Consider the following 15,218-nt stretch of genomic DNA (forward strand, 5'->3'; position numbering starts at 1 on the left):
CAGCTTTGACACGCTTCGGAGCGACCATGGACGCTCATGGACGTACGCTCACCAGCCAACGTGAGGCCCTCGCTCGCCACGAGGAACTGCTTCAGCAAATTGGGAAAACCCTGGCACAGCTGACATCTCTGCCTGCATCTCCTGCTCCTGATCCAGTTCCTGCTCCTGATCCAGTTCCTGCTCCTGATCCAGCTCCCACTCCTGCTCCAGTGCCTCCTGCAATGCTGCCTTCTTCACCTCGCGAACCCAGCCTTCCTGCACCACAGAGGTATGACGGCAAGCACAGTGAGTGCCGAGAGTTCCTTACCCAGTGTCAACTCACCTTTGAGCTTCAGCCTACCACCTACACTACGGATCGCCGCAAGATTGCCTTTGTGATCACCTTATTAGCTGGTAAGGCGCGAGCCTGGGCTACTGCTATCTGGCAAAGACAGGGACCTGAGTGCTTTGATTTCCAGCTGTTTTCTGAAGAGATGCTTCGGGTCTTCGATCAGGCAGACATCAGTACCGACGCAGCCCGAAAGCTCATGTCCATCCGGCAAGGAGGAAGCGTCGCAGATTACGCCATCTCGTTCCGAACACTCGCAGCAGTAAGTGGATGGAACGAGACTGCCCTGGTGTCAGCCTTCCACCATGGTCTGTCTGACCCCATCAAGGACGGTCTGGCCTCTATTGGATGCCCAAGTGACCTCGAAACCCTCATCTCACATGCTATTCGTCTGGACAACAGGATGAGAGAACGCCACCAAGCCTTGAGCCCCCCCAGCCTCCCTACCTCTACCTGGAGACCGTCTACCTCCTTCAGTGACTGTCCAGAACCCATGCAAGTGGGTCGTACTCGCCTCTCCGCATCTGAGAGGGAGCGCAGAAGGAGGGACAAGTGCTGCATCTACTGTGGCAAGCCTGGTCACTTCCGAGCATCATGTCCCGAACTCTTGGGAAAAGGACCGCCCCGTCCAGCCGAGGGAGGGTTGTGACGGGGCCTACCCTCTCTCCCGGACTCCCTGGCCAAGGAATCTACATCCCGGTCTCCATCTCCTGGGGTGAGTCTGTCCACTCTTGTCAAGCTTTGATAGACTCAGGGGCGGCTGGGAACTTTATGGATATTCACTTCGCCCAAAGCATCAATATTCCGACTGCACCTCTTGAAGTCCCACTGTCTGTGTCTGCCCTCGATGGCCAAGCGTTAGGTGATGGAAGAGTCACCCAAGTTACTTCTCCTGTTTTCCTCCAGTCTCAAGGTCACAAGGAAGAAATATCCCTGCACCTGATTCCTTCACCTGAGTTCCCAGTTATTCTAGGCCTTCCTTGGCTTACTCGCCACAACCCTCGCATAGACTGGGTAACAAGCCAGGTTGTGGAATGGGGCCCTGCATGCCATGCCTCTTGTCTGCTCTCTAGCTCTCCTGTGTCTCCTGCCGAGCCCCCTGATCTCACCGAGTTATCTCAAGTTCCCACAGAGTACTGGGATCTCAAGGAGGTATTCAGCAAGAGCAGGGCCGCCGTTCTTCCTCCGCACCGGGCCTACGACTGTGCCATCGACTTGCTCCCTGGGACTACCCCTCCTCGTGGCAGACTGTTTTCACTCTCTCAGCCAGAACGCAAGGCCATGGAGGAATACCTCAAAGATGCCCTGGTCTCTGGGTTTATTCGACCCTCCACTTCACCTGCTGGAGCCGGCTTCTTCTTTGTCGGCAAGAAGGATGGGGGGCTCCGACCATGTATTGATTACAGGGGCCTGAATAAGATCACTGTGCGCAACCGATATCCCCTTCCGCTGATGTCCACAGCTTTCGACCTGCTCCAAGGCGCCACCGTCTTCACCAAGTTGGACCTACGGAACGCATACCACCTCATCCGTATCCGACAGGGAGACGAGTGGAAGACTGCCTTTAACACCCCGTCTGGGCACTACGAATACCAGGTGATGCCCTTCGGACTCACCAACGCACCAGCTGTTTTTCAGGCCCTAATCAACGACGTCTTAAGGGACATGATTAACCTATACGTTTTTGTCTACCTCGACGACATCCTTATCTTTTCCAAGACCGTGCAGGAGCACCGCCACCATGTCCGCCAGGTTCTCCAGAGGCTGCTACAGAACAATCTGTTCGCCAAGGCCCAGAAATGCGAATTTCATGTTCCCGAGGTCTCCTTTCTGGGATTTATTGTACGGACAGGCCAACTCCAAATGGACCCTGCCAAGACCCTGGCCGTCCGGGATTGGCCTACTCCCAAGTCCGTTAAGGAGGTTCAGCGGTTCTTAGGATTCGCTAACTTCTACCGCAAGTTCATCAGGAACTTCAGTTCTGTGGCAGCACCCATGTCTGACCTCACCAAAGGGACAGGTGGATCTTATGGCTGGTCTCCTCAGGCAGAAAAGGCGTTCAAAGACCTCAAGGACCGCTTCTGCACGGCACCCATTCTGGTTCTCCCGGACACCTCCCAACCATTCATCGTGGAGGTGGACGCCTCGGACAGTGGTGTCGGCGCGGTGCTCTCTCAACGTTCGGAAGGAAAGCTGCACCCCTGCGCTTACTTCTCCCACCGCCTGAGTCCTGCTGAGTCCCGGTACGATGTGGGGGATCGAGAACTGCTAGCGGTCAAACTGGCCCTTGAGGAGTGGAGGCACTGGCTGGAGGGAGCACAACATCCATTCCTGGTTTGGACTGACCACAAGAACCTGGAGTACCTCCAGCAAGCCAAGAGACTGAACCCTCGACAGGCTAGGTGGGCCCTGTTTTTCAGTCGGTTTGACTTCACCCTCTCATACCGCCCCGGCTCCAAGAACACCAAACCTGACGCACTGTCCAGACTGTTCTCTGCCACTAACAGGGAGAATGAAGTCGGGCCTATTATCCCTGTGTCCCGGATTGTGGCCCCTGTCCGCTGGGGTATTGAGGAGGCTGTCCGACGAGCCCAACGCCAGGACCCCGGTCCTGGGACGGGGCCACCAGGCCTCTTGTACGTCCCACATCAAGCCCGGGCCAAGGTTCTCCAGTGGGGTCACTCTTCCCCTCTCACCGCCCACCCGGGAGCTCGGAGGACCCTGGACTTCCTGAAAAGACGCTTCTGGTGGCCTAACATGGAGAAGGAAGTAAGGTCATTTGTCCTGTCCTGTGAGGTTTGCACCAGAACCAAGAACCCACGACAGCGTCCCCAGGGTCTCCTGCATCCTCTGACCATTCCCCGGCGTCCCTGGTCCCACGTGGCAGTCGACTTTATCACGGGTCTCCCTGAGTCACAAGGTAACACGGTCATTTTGGTCTTAGTTGACAGATTCTCCAAGGCCTGCCGCTTCATACCACTGTGCAAACTCCCCTCTGCTCTTGAAACTGCGAAACTTTTGTTTAATCATGTCTTCCGAGTCTTTGGTCTTCCACAGGACATCGTCTCAGACCGAGGGCCCCAGTTCTCCTCCCGAGTGTGGCACGGGTTCTGCAAGGTCATCGGAGCCACTGCCAGCCTCTCCTCTGGGTTTCACCCACAGTCCAATGGTCAGACGGAGAGGCTCAACCAGGACCTGGAAACCACCCTGCGAGGCCTGGCTATGGATAACCCGACATCGTGGAGCACCTGGCTGCCATGGGCGGAGTACGCCCACAACACCCTGCAGTCATCGGCCACCAAGCTGTCGCCATTCCAGTGCCAATTCGGGTTCCAGCCACCTCTGTTCCCGGACCAGGAGGAGGACGCGGGGGTGCCCTCGGTCAACCAATATGTGAGACGGTGTCGCAAGACCTGGAGCAAGGTCAGGAAGACCCTCATACAGACCTCCAGAACCAACCAGACTCAGGCCAACCGCCATAGAAGACCTGCACACGCTTTCCGCCCTGGGCAGCGTGTTTGGCTGTCCACTAAGGACCTTCCACTGCGGGTGGAGAACCGCAAGCTTGCTCCTCGCTACATTGGCCCCTTCAAGGTGGTGCGCAGGGTGAACCCTGTCTCCTACCGGCTCCAGTTGCCCCGGACTCTGAGGATCAACCCCACTTTCCATGTTTCCCTGTTACGGCCCGTACTGACATCTACGTATGCCCCTGCCCCTAGGAACCCCCCACCCCCCCGCATCTTCCAGGGGCAGACTGTGTTCACTGTGAATCGCCTGCTTGACTCCCGCCGGGTCCGCGGCGGGTTGCAATATCTGGTGGACTGGGAGGGCTATGGTCCTGAGGAGCGCTGCTGGGTTCCTGCTCGGGATGTCCTTGATAAAGAACTATGTCGGGACTTCCATTCGGCCCATCCGGATCGCCCTGGGAACGTCAGGAGACGCTCCTAGAGGGGGGGGTCCTGTTAGGACTAGGACTGTTTTGGCCTCTAGAGGCCGCTGTTATTTCCTTTTCATGTCGTGTTTATTTTGGCCTCTAGAGGCCGCCACTGTTCCTGTGTTTTGTGTTTGTGTTAATTGCCTAATTATCTTCACCTGTGTCCTTAATTAGTTTGTCTATTTATACCCCTGAGTTCAGTCCTCTTGTCACGGAGTCTTTGTGCTGTTATGTTTATCTCCAGTTTCCTTTGTACTGTGTTTTTTGATCTTCCTAGCTTTTGTATTTTTGCACTTTGCTTTTCTTTTGGATTATACTCTTTGGTTTTTTTGTTGTCTTTTGTTTTGCCCTGTATATAGTGTATATAGTTTAAATAAACCTTTTGATTCTTTTTCTACTTCCGCCTCACGCCTCTGCATTTGAGTCATCCCCCTGGTGGCCTAGTGGGGGTTTGCTGGATTATCACACCAACGAACCAGGTTCGAATCCCAGCAAAACCCTAACAGGAAGACATACAAGACCACTGATAATCTCCCTCGATCTGGGGCTCCACGCAAGATCTCACTCTGTGGGGTTAAAATGATCACAAGAACAGTGAGCAAAAATCCCAGAACCACACCGGGGGACCTAGTGAATGACCTGCAGAGAGCTGGGACCAAAGTGACAAAGGCTACCATCAGTAACACACTACGCCGCCAGGGACTCAAATCCTGCAGTGCCAGACGTGTCCCCCCTGCTTAAGCCAGTACATGTCCAGGCCCGTCTGAAGTTTGCTAGAGAGCATTTGGATGATCCAGAAGAGGATTGGGAGAATGTCATATAGTCAGATGAAACCAAAATAGAACTTTTTGGTAAAAACTCAACTTGTCGTGTTGGGAGGAGAAAGAATGCTGAGTTGCATCCAAATAACACCATACCTACTGTGAAGCATGGGGGTGGAAACATCATGCTTTGGGGCTGTTTTTCTGCAAAGGGACCAGGACGACTGATCCGTGTAAAGGAAAGAATGAATGGGGCCATGTATTGTGAGTTTTTGAGTGAAAACCTCCTTCCATCAGCAAGGGCATTTTAGATGAAACGTGGCTGGGTCTTTCAGCATGACAATGATCCCAAACACACCGCCCGGGCAACGAAGGAGTGGCTTCGTAAGAAGCATTTCAAGGTCCTGGAGTGGCCTAGCCAGTCTCCAGATCTCAACCCCATAGAAAATCTTTGGAGGGAGTTGAAAGTCCGTGTTGCCCAGCGACAGCCCCAAAACATCACTGCTCTAGAGGAGATCTGCATGGAGGAATGGGCCAAAATACCAGCAACAGTGTGTGAAAACCTTGTGAAGACTTACAGAAAACGTTTGACCTCTGTCATTGCCAACAAAGGGTATATAACAAAGTATTGAGATGAACTTTTGTTATTGATCAAATACTTATTTTCCACCATAATTTGCAAATAAATTCTTTAAAAATCAGACAATGTGATTTTCTGGATTTTTTTTCTCATTTTGTCTCTCATAGTTGAAGTGTACCTATGATGAAAATTACAGGCCTCTCTCATCTTTTTAAGTGGGAGAACTTGCACAATTGGTGACTGACTAAATACTTTTTTGCCCCACTGTATTTCATGAAAATTGCTTCTTCTCTGTCAATTCTTCACCAATTTTTATTCTTTTTGGCAGGAAGGTAGGTCTGCCTGGGGTGCATATAGTTTCTACCCACATTTGAATAATTTCAATTAATAACAAAGATATTGAGTAATTACGCCCTAACAAGCAGTTTCCACACAAATCACTTCTCCCTCAATTCTTTACCGATTTTGATTCTTTCTGGCATGAAGGTAGGGGTACCTAGGGTGCATATAACTTCTACCCAGATTTGCTTCATTACAATTATTAATGAAGTTATGGACTAATTAACCTTTAATGAGTACTTCAACAAAAACCGCTTCTTCTCAGTCAATTCCTCGCCATTTTCGATTCTTTCTGGCAAATAATTGGTATTCCTAGGGTGGATATCGCTTCTATATATAGCTTGTATATAGTGTATATAGCTTGCAACATTTATTGCGCAAGGTGGCCCACTTTAGATCGTTCCTTCTGGACTAGACGGGGCCGGAGTGAGCTACGCCGTCATTGATGGTCTTGTTACATTTGCATACCACTTTTGAAGATTGAAAAAATTAACTTTTTCTAATATGATTTTTTTTAAATAATCACCTGTGTATTTATACTAAAACAGTCATCCACCTCAGGCTCAGTGAATATCGGTGAATAATCACCTTGACTTCGTCTCGCTTATCTCATCTCATTATCTCTAGCCACTTTATCCTGTTCTACAGGGTCACAGGCAAGTTGGAGCCTATCCCAGCTGACTACGGGCGAAAGGCGGGGTACACCCTGGACAAGTCGCCAGGTCATCACAGGGCTGACACATAGACACAGACAACCATTCACGCTCACACCTACGGTCAATTTAGAGTCACCAGTTAACCTAACCTGCATGTCTTTGGACTGTGGGGGAAACCGGAGCACCCAGAGGAAACCCACGCGGGAGAACATGCAAACTCCGCACAGAAAGGCCCTCACCGGCCACGGGGCTCGAACCCGGACCTTCTTGCTGTGAGGCGACAGCGCTAACCACTACACCACCGTGCCACCTCGTCTCACTTATTATTCACTGATATTCACTTCACCTTCGGCAAGTAATTAATTATACATGTTTCTTTGTTAGATAATAATGGCTTTTTATCATTTTGTTATTAGCCTTAGATTATGTCGATTACTGAGTCTCTGTGAATTAACTGTTACTGTAGAAATAACAATGCGTTCCAACCAATCAGAGTTGAGAATTTTGGTATAATCCTGTAAGTACAGTAGGTGATGGAGTTTGGATTGATGCTGATCTACCTGACAAATGATCAATAATGTTGTTATTAATAATCAGAATGCCTCCATGCTCCTGATATTTATCCAACTATATGACTCCCATTTTCTCTCTCTCTCTCTCTCTCTCTCTCTCTCTCTGTGTGTGTCTCAGAAGGTGGTGCTCTAACTAGACAGCCAGCGACGAAGCGCTACAGCGAGATTTTACGCGACTTCGATAACTTGGAGCTGAGCTTAATGAGCAGCACGTATGTAAACCTAATGTCTTTTTACCTCATCCTGTTAATGTGGCTAACAGGAAGTTATCATTATTGCAGACAGTTTTAACACCCTCTCAAGCTAAAGGCTAACCAATGGAGAAAGTATGGATCGCTAATTCTTTTTGGGTGGCCAGGAGATTATATAGACTGGGGATTAGGTTCTCTGCTGTTCTTGAATCATTGGTTCTCAAATGTTTGTAGTTGGGTGGCACGGTGGTGTAGTGGTTAACACTGTTGCCTCACAGCAAGAAGGTCCTGGGTTTGAGTCCAGCGGCCGATGAGGGCCTTTCTGTGTGGAGTTTGCATGTTCTCCCCGTGTCCGCGTGGGTTTCCTCTGGGTGCTCCGGTTTCCTCACAGTCCAAAGACATGCAGGTTAGGCTAATTGGTGGCTCTAAATTGACCGTAGGTGTGAGTGTGAATGGTTGTTTGTCTCTATGTGTCAGCCCTGCGATGATCTGGCAACTTGTCCAGGGTGTACCCCGCCTCTCGCCCATAGCTGGGATAGGCTCCAACTTGCCCATGACCCTGCATGGGATAAGTGGCTACAGATAATGGATGGATGTTTGTAGTTGGAAGCCCTCATACTGGATACAGTTTTCCTAAGATTTTGGATTTTTTGTGTGTGTGCTATAGGCTTTTCCATATCATTACTCTCATTTGAAGGAAAAATATCTGAAATAAGTATATAATAATAATAATAATAAATCACTTGGGGCTGTGCAATTTTTTGTGTTATAATCAACTTCTGAGTGGTCTGATGTAGCTGGACATGAAGTAAAGTTGATTGTTTTCCAATAACAGCATGTCTTAAAGTCTTTAACCATAGCAACTTGGTAATGATTATTGTTTTTGTTTATAGTAGCATTTAATATTGTCGAACATTTGCATAACAGATTGGTTCCTGTTCTCAGTTACATAATGGCATTCCCCTCAACAGCATCACTTTTTTTTTGTTTATCTGAAAGTTAAGACTTAAAAAATGATAGTCATGTTTTACAGAGAAACTACCGGTACAAACCCCTCTGTCCTGCAGACTTTCCCATGTTGAGAAATTCTTTGCCTCGGTTACAAAATACTGCCAACAAAACACTTTTTGTCCAAAAAAAATAACCTTCAATAAAACTGTGGTATAAATGTACTTGTCCCACAGCAGTGTTGAATTCTAGGCTACGTTGCATGGCTCCAACACAAAATTTTACAGGATACAGAACCCTCTTATTGAATTTCTGGAATCAGTTCAGTTCCCCTTGGCCACTTTATAATCCACTTCATAAATCTATATCTATATATTTGTGTCACCTGCATAGTTTGTGAGTATTGTACATCAGTCTAGTTAACACAAACCCACCTCCTTTCTACCTCCATTGTAAGCAAAGCTTCCTGTATGTAGGCCATAATATCATTCACAAAGGCCCCCTTTTTATTATTATTATTATTATTATTATTATTATTTGTGTGTCTCTAATTTGTAATCTGCATTACATCTATCAGTGTGTACAGTGTGTAAGTCTATAAGTTCATGTTCTTTCACTGCCAACTTTAGCCAGACATTAACCTTCTGTTTATATGATCATATGTGCACAAATATTATTACTGCGTAATGTCAATTGTAATATTGATTAACCAGTAAACATAGCTGGCAAGTGTTGAATTCTCAAATCTGATTGGTCAGATGGTGTTGAATAATTTTCTAGAACAGCAGCCCTGATAATAATTCAGCTACAAATCACAGGTTTATATTAATGCACATTATAGCAGTGTTGTAGTCGAGTCACTAAACCTCGAGTCCGAGTCAAGTCTCGAGTCCCCAGTGTTCAAGTCCGAGTCATTAAAGAAAATTTCGAGTCGAGTCCGAGAACAAGACTCCATCCGCACCATTTGACGGTATCTGTTGCTGCCTTTATGTGAAACCATCTCTGCTACTGTGTTGGACTAGCGTTACTACTCAACTGCCTCATTTTAGTTAACAGGCTACAGATAAAAAGCTCAGCAAGCCCCGCCCACTATCAACAAGGCAAATAACATGAGAGAGGGTTAACACTAGCTAGTTCATCACTCAGCAAGCCCCGTCCACTATCAACAAAGCAATGAACATAGCATGTCACTTCCCTCTCTGGGTGGAGTCTTGCCAAATGACGGTTGAAGTTCGAGGTTGTCCCCGTCGTCTCCTCGATAGTTCTTCTACATATGGAACACATAGCAGTGTATTTCTTCCCACTGCACAAGAAGTCTGTATAAACAAAGCGGACAATCCTAGGGGCTTTCTCTCCAGGCATTTTAACGCCATTAATGTTAGTTTGTTCCTCAACATGACGTACGAACAGGTGAATGTGTATTCTCTTGCACAAAATTAGTATAAACATTAATGTAGATATAAATATCTTATGCCAAATTATTATGGCATGTTACAAAAAATAAAGAAAAAATCCAAGTCCTCATCTCCAATTTACAAGTCTGAATGCAGTTTGCACGAGTCCGAGTCCAAGTCATCAGTGCTCAAGTTCAAGTCAAGTCAAGAGTCCTTAAAATTATGGCACGAGTCAGACTCGAGTCCGAGGCCTGGACTCCAGTACTCCATTATAGTTTATTTCTTACATGGAGATTGTATCAGCTCCAAAACAGATTTTAAAAGCGTGTAATCATTGATATGGTTAATGTTTGCTTAATATTTATAGAAGGAGGTGGTTGTCCCTCATGGTAAAGTCATGAGGACAGAGAGGTTTCACTTTGAGGTTTCTTGGTAAAATGAGGGACAGAAAAGGAGAAATTGCTACATGTAAGGTGGTTTGTGTGACTTGCTCAGGATGGTCAGAGAACCTTTAAATAGCCTGGTTGTTTTGTATCTGAGCTGGTAAGAGTTTGCAAGTGCTAGAAGAGTGAAAGAGGCTGATAGGTCTTCTTCTTCTATGGAAGATATGTGCAGGTTAGCATGTAGCAATATAAAATTCAACACTGTAATGAAAGTTTATTGTCATGTGCAAACCATATATTGGAACATTCCACATTGGAAGTTAGTTTTTTTTTTTTTCTTTTTTTTTTATCAGACATCTAATTTTTGGGTTTGTTTACCTGACATGTTTCGACGTACAACTTCCGTCTTCCTCAGAGTGTCACCGGATGTTAATTGGTGACGCATCTTTTATCAGCTGCTGTTTCTGTTTCATCAACCGGGATGAGGGAGCATACATGCTCTCCCATACCTGGAGTGACATCTTGCAGGGGACGAACAGACAGTATAAGGCGTGACCGACCTGTCAAACCAGACAGGAAGGCCACGCCTTCAGAAACAGCAGCTGATAAAAGATGCGTCACCAATTAACATCCGGTGACACTCTGAGGAAGACGGAAGTTGTACGTCGAAACATGTCAGGTAAACAAACCCAAAAATTAGATGTCTGATAAAAAAGAAGAAAAAAAAAAAAACTAACTATATTTAATATAAGACATAATGAACGTAATCGAAAGAAACACATTGGAAGTTCTCATCTCATTATCTGTAGCCGCTTTATCCTGTTCTACAGGGTCGCAGGCAAGCTGGAGCCTATCCCAGCTGACTACGGGCGAAAGGCGGGGTACACTTTGGACAAGTCGCCAGGTCATCACAGGGCTGACACATAGACACAGACAACCATTCACACTCACACCTACGCTCAATTTAGAGTCACCAGTTAACCTAACCTGCATGTCTTTGGACTGTGGGGGAAACCGGAGCACCCGGAGGAAACCCACGCGGACAACATGCAAACTCTGCACAGAAAGGCCCTCGCCGGCCACGGGGCTCGAACCCGGACCTTCTTACTGTAAGACGACAGCACTAACCACTACACCACCGTGCCACCCATATTGGAAGTCATACTGTATATTTGTTTAAGTATTAGATTATACTTCATTATAAATAGTAGTTAATGAACTACTAATTGGATGTCCTCTAACACCTTTGTATGTGTGACTGTGTGCCTCAGGTCTGTCGACGAGCTCCTCGGAAACCCTGATAACCAGTCGCTCTCTGAAACAGGAGACACAACACTGGATGATTCGTCTGTAAGACAGAAAAATAAACTTCACACTTGTTTTTTTTTTCTGAATCATGAGTTTGTCTGGATTGCGAAAGTTTTGTTTTTGTTCTTTGCAGAGTGAATATGCAGACAGCACACTGGTCTGTCCTGATGAAGAAGAAAAAGATGGTGGCAAGTCGGGTAAATCTTTAGCTCAGTGCTTGAAGGAGAAAGAAAAGTGTGTGTGGGGGTCATATATATATATATATATATATATATATATATATATATATATATATATATATATATATATATATGTGTGTATGTATTTTCAGTCATGAACAGGATTCACACAAAGCCATGATGATGCAGTTGCTGCTGTTGTTGCTGCGTGTATCATCATGCCTATTTTGTGATCTGGACCAACATTACCACAGCACTTTAATTCCCTTCTTCAACCTTTCTTACACACAATTAGCTGCTTGAGCTAACTAACAAGATTAGCACAGGATTAAAGCAGAAATGCAGACTGCACCACAGGCAGATACGAGAGAGAGAGAGAGAGAGAGAGAGAGAGAGAGAGAGAGAGAGAGAGAAAGGAAGGAAGGAAGGAAGGATGTTTAAACATACAGCACTAGAAGTGTTACAAACACAAAACTGACCAAATAAAAAACATCAGCTTTATCAGAGGATAAACTACAGCTGGCTAGATAAAGACAACAGCAATACAAGGCATAATTACATAATTCAAGGGAGAAAGGCATGGTCTAAAAGTGGAAGATCTTTAATTACAGTATCAAATGGGTGGAAACAGAAAGGAAAGGAAGGGGGCGGGGCTATCATTTATCTTTTATCCAGTCCACAGCCACTGAGCCGATGCCCAATTTAGAAGGATTAGCAGGTTCAGCTACACACCAATCACAAATGGACAACAACTTTGAACCATGAGAGAAAAAAAATTCTGACAAATTCTGCCAGGATCTTAAAGCTTCAAATTCTCAGAATTTATTATTTAATGCCACTTAGGATGCACCTGAACTATATACTGGATACTGGCAGAATCTTTGAGTCAGTAGGCAGCAGGAAGCATACGAGTGGTGTGTTGGAGGTGTGTTTGAGGTGTGTTAGCGTGAAGCAGGTGTAACAAACAGCTCGTGGTGATGCTGATGTTTTCGCTCTCAGCCCAGGATGCTGATGTGGCCATGTGTCGCTGCGAGGGTGGCGTGGAGCTCGCCTTACAGTACGCCAAGATGTGGTGCCGCTACGCCAAGGACCTCCTCACCTGGATAGACAAGAGAATCAGCCTGGGTGAGTGTGAACTTTTCAGCCTGGGTGACAGGAACCATCAACTTTACCTGACATCACTGCACACTTTTACTTTCATTTACTTTAACCTTCATCTCACTTCACCTTACCTTAGTTTTAAAGCTTACCTTACTCTACACACCTTTACTGTACTTTACATAAAGAACAAAATGCTCAGTGCGATGCTATGTCTTGTGTTACCAACCAGTCATTGATAATTTTCCTTTAACATCCTGCAGTGGGTTTTCCAAAAGCCTCTTAAAGCTAAGAGCGTCTTAACTAGGAGAGGGAACATTTATTGTGCTACTTGCAGTGACAGCTCCAGAGATTTTTCCTTAGGGTGGCAAAGGAGGGGCATAGGTTCCGGGAGGGGGGCATAGGTTGTCGATGCAGCAGTTTATACAAATCATAGAAATCATTTTTACTTACGCTCAAGAAAGACTCACAATCAAGTCATCTTGTCAAATATGTATTGAGCTATTGTACCATCAAGGAAAACGGATTCAACCATCTAAACCATCTTTTCTGAAAGTATATTCCCAAGCAATGAATGGAATTATTCTGCCCTAGCGATGTATCAAAAAATAGACAGATAGCGAACAGTTTAGATTGTGGATCTTTACTGAAGACTTCAAACTTATACAGATGTGTTCATCCTCGATTTCTGTAAAACTAAAAGAAACAAATTAAGTACATCACTAAACTGAATAGCACACAGGCGAAAACGCGAGCTAGGCTGACCTGCTAGTAATGCTAACACACAACACACAAGTTGTTTACTTTCTAAAGCCCATCACTTTACAAAACTATTAGCTTTCATTTCGTTGCCTAGCATACACAGAAAGTAAAACATAACTTACAGGTATAGCTACTACCGGAACCTAGCGAGACAGCACTCCATACATCCAACCAATGACTGTATAGCCTACTGTATCCAACAAAAAACTAACGTTTTAGAAAATCTAACGTCTCTGATTGTAAACTGTCTGCAAGAACATCTCTCTCTGGGTGAAACCATTTCAAAATTCCGGGGGTGGGGTGTGAAATAACGTAAATAACGGCAGGTAGAGATGAGGGCTTAGTATCTCTGTAGATAGATAATTGAATTTCAAAAATGCGTTTTAATACATAATTATTTTTAAAAGAGGGGGGCAACTGTGGTGGCAAGACATATTTTTACAGTGGCAACTGCCGCCTTTTGCCACCCCTTAAAACCACGCCTGGCTACTTGCTCTACCATTTAACGATTATCTTTTTGCTGCGATGATTTTGGGAAACTTGGCACTGTCTGGTTGTATGCTATTCTTCCTGCACCACAGCAATTTGCCAAAACTAACCATTTTTGTGTGTTAAAGAACAACACAGCAAAATGAACGGACCAATCAGATTTGAGAAGTCACAGCATTATGATACAAACTACATTCTTATCTTAACCTAACTAAGATGAAAATAAAATATAAAATTCAGTCATGTCTTCAAGCAAGTTATGATTACATACAATTATAAATTTACTTGTAGGATAGAAAACAATTAATGGTCAAGTCAGATTTTGGATCATTTTGATTGGACGCTGGAGCACTCAGGCCAGATGAAAAGATAATGAAGATAATAGTAAATATAGCAGCTTTTCATTGAGGAGCAATTATAATACAGATTATAAGGTCATATCAGGAAACCTGGTGGGCGGAAAAGGGCACGGGATGGATATTTAGACAGGAACACCCCATTTCAGCTTGGTAAGCTATTGGTGCTAGGTTACCAGACTGTCAAGTCATGTGGATTGACAAATACACGAGGCAACAACCATTCTCACGTGACGTAAAACTCAACATCAACGTTGATGGGAAATCCCTAGAGCAAGTCAACAGTTTTGTCTATTTTGGCTCAACAATAGCTAGCAATGGTTCCATTGAACCGGAACTGTCATACAGAATCAGCAAAGCCTCTGTCGCCTTCAAGACATTGAACAAAATCTGGTACAACAACAAGATCACAATAAAGACTAAGATCAGGATTTATGAACGTGTGGCCCTTAACATTCTTCTCTACTCCACTGAAACTTGGCAAATTACAAGTTAACAAGAACAGCAGCTTGAAATTTTCCATGAGTCATGTCTCCAGAGGATATTGAAAGTTCATTTCTTCCATCGAGTAACCAACATCGAAGTGCTACAGAGAACCAGTCAAAAGCCAATCTGAATTCACCTGGCAATGAAACATTTGCAATGATATGGGCATGTTGGACGCTATTTCCGTTTCCATTTCCATTTGAGAGTACGCTGTGCGCACTTTGGCTGCCGCTTCCCACCAGAGCTTTTTATTTTTCTCTTCTTTGTTTTTCTTTTTGTGTTTGTATAGTTTGATGTTTGTTCTTCTTTTGAATGTTTTGTCCGCCGGTTGTGGTGTAGCTCTGGACCCAGTTTTGGGCATTGGTTCCCTTCAGGCCTTGGTCCACCATGGATGATGCCTCTGATCCTCGCTAAGACTCACCTCTTCAGGCTGCACCTCTCCCCTGCTTCCCTA

The 15,218-nt window shown here is 45.6% G+C and overlaps 1 protein-coding gene across 2 annotated transcripts in view; it reads left to right on the forward strand.

The window, feature by feature from the left end:
* gmip (GEM interacting protein) overlaps nt 1-15,218 on the forward strand; it is a 69,123-nt gene that overhangs the window by 17,570 nt on the left and 36,335 nt on the right. The window contains exons 2-5 of one of the 2 annotated variants that reach the window (XM_060942543.1): nt 7,289-7,382; nt 11,358-11,436; nt 11,528-11,591; nt 12,573-12,698. In XM_060942543.1, the coding sequence (XP_060798526.1) occupies nt 7,289-7,382; nt 11,358-11,436; nt 11,528-11,591; nt 12,573-12,698 (363 nt within the window). The remainder of the gene's footprint in view (nt 1-7,288; nt 7,383-11,357; nt 11,437-11,527; nt 11,592-12,572; nt 12,699-15,218) is intronic. The other variant, XM_060942544.1, reaches the window with a different exon arrangement.

Source organism: Neoarius graeffei, chromosome 16 (genome assembly GCF_027579695.1).
Source record: "Neoarius graeffei isolate fNeoGra1 chromosome 16, fNeoGra1.pri, whole genome shotgun sequence".
Classification (NCBI taxonomy): domain Eukaryota; kingdom Metazoa; phylum Chordata; class Actinopteri; order Siluriformes; family Ariidae; genus Neoarius; species Neoarius graeffei.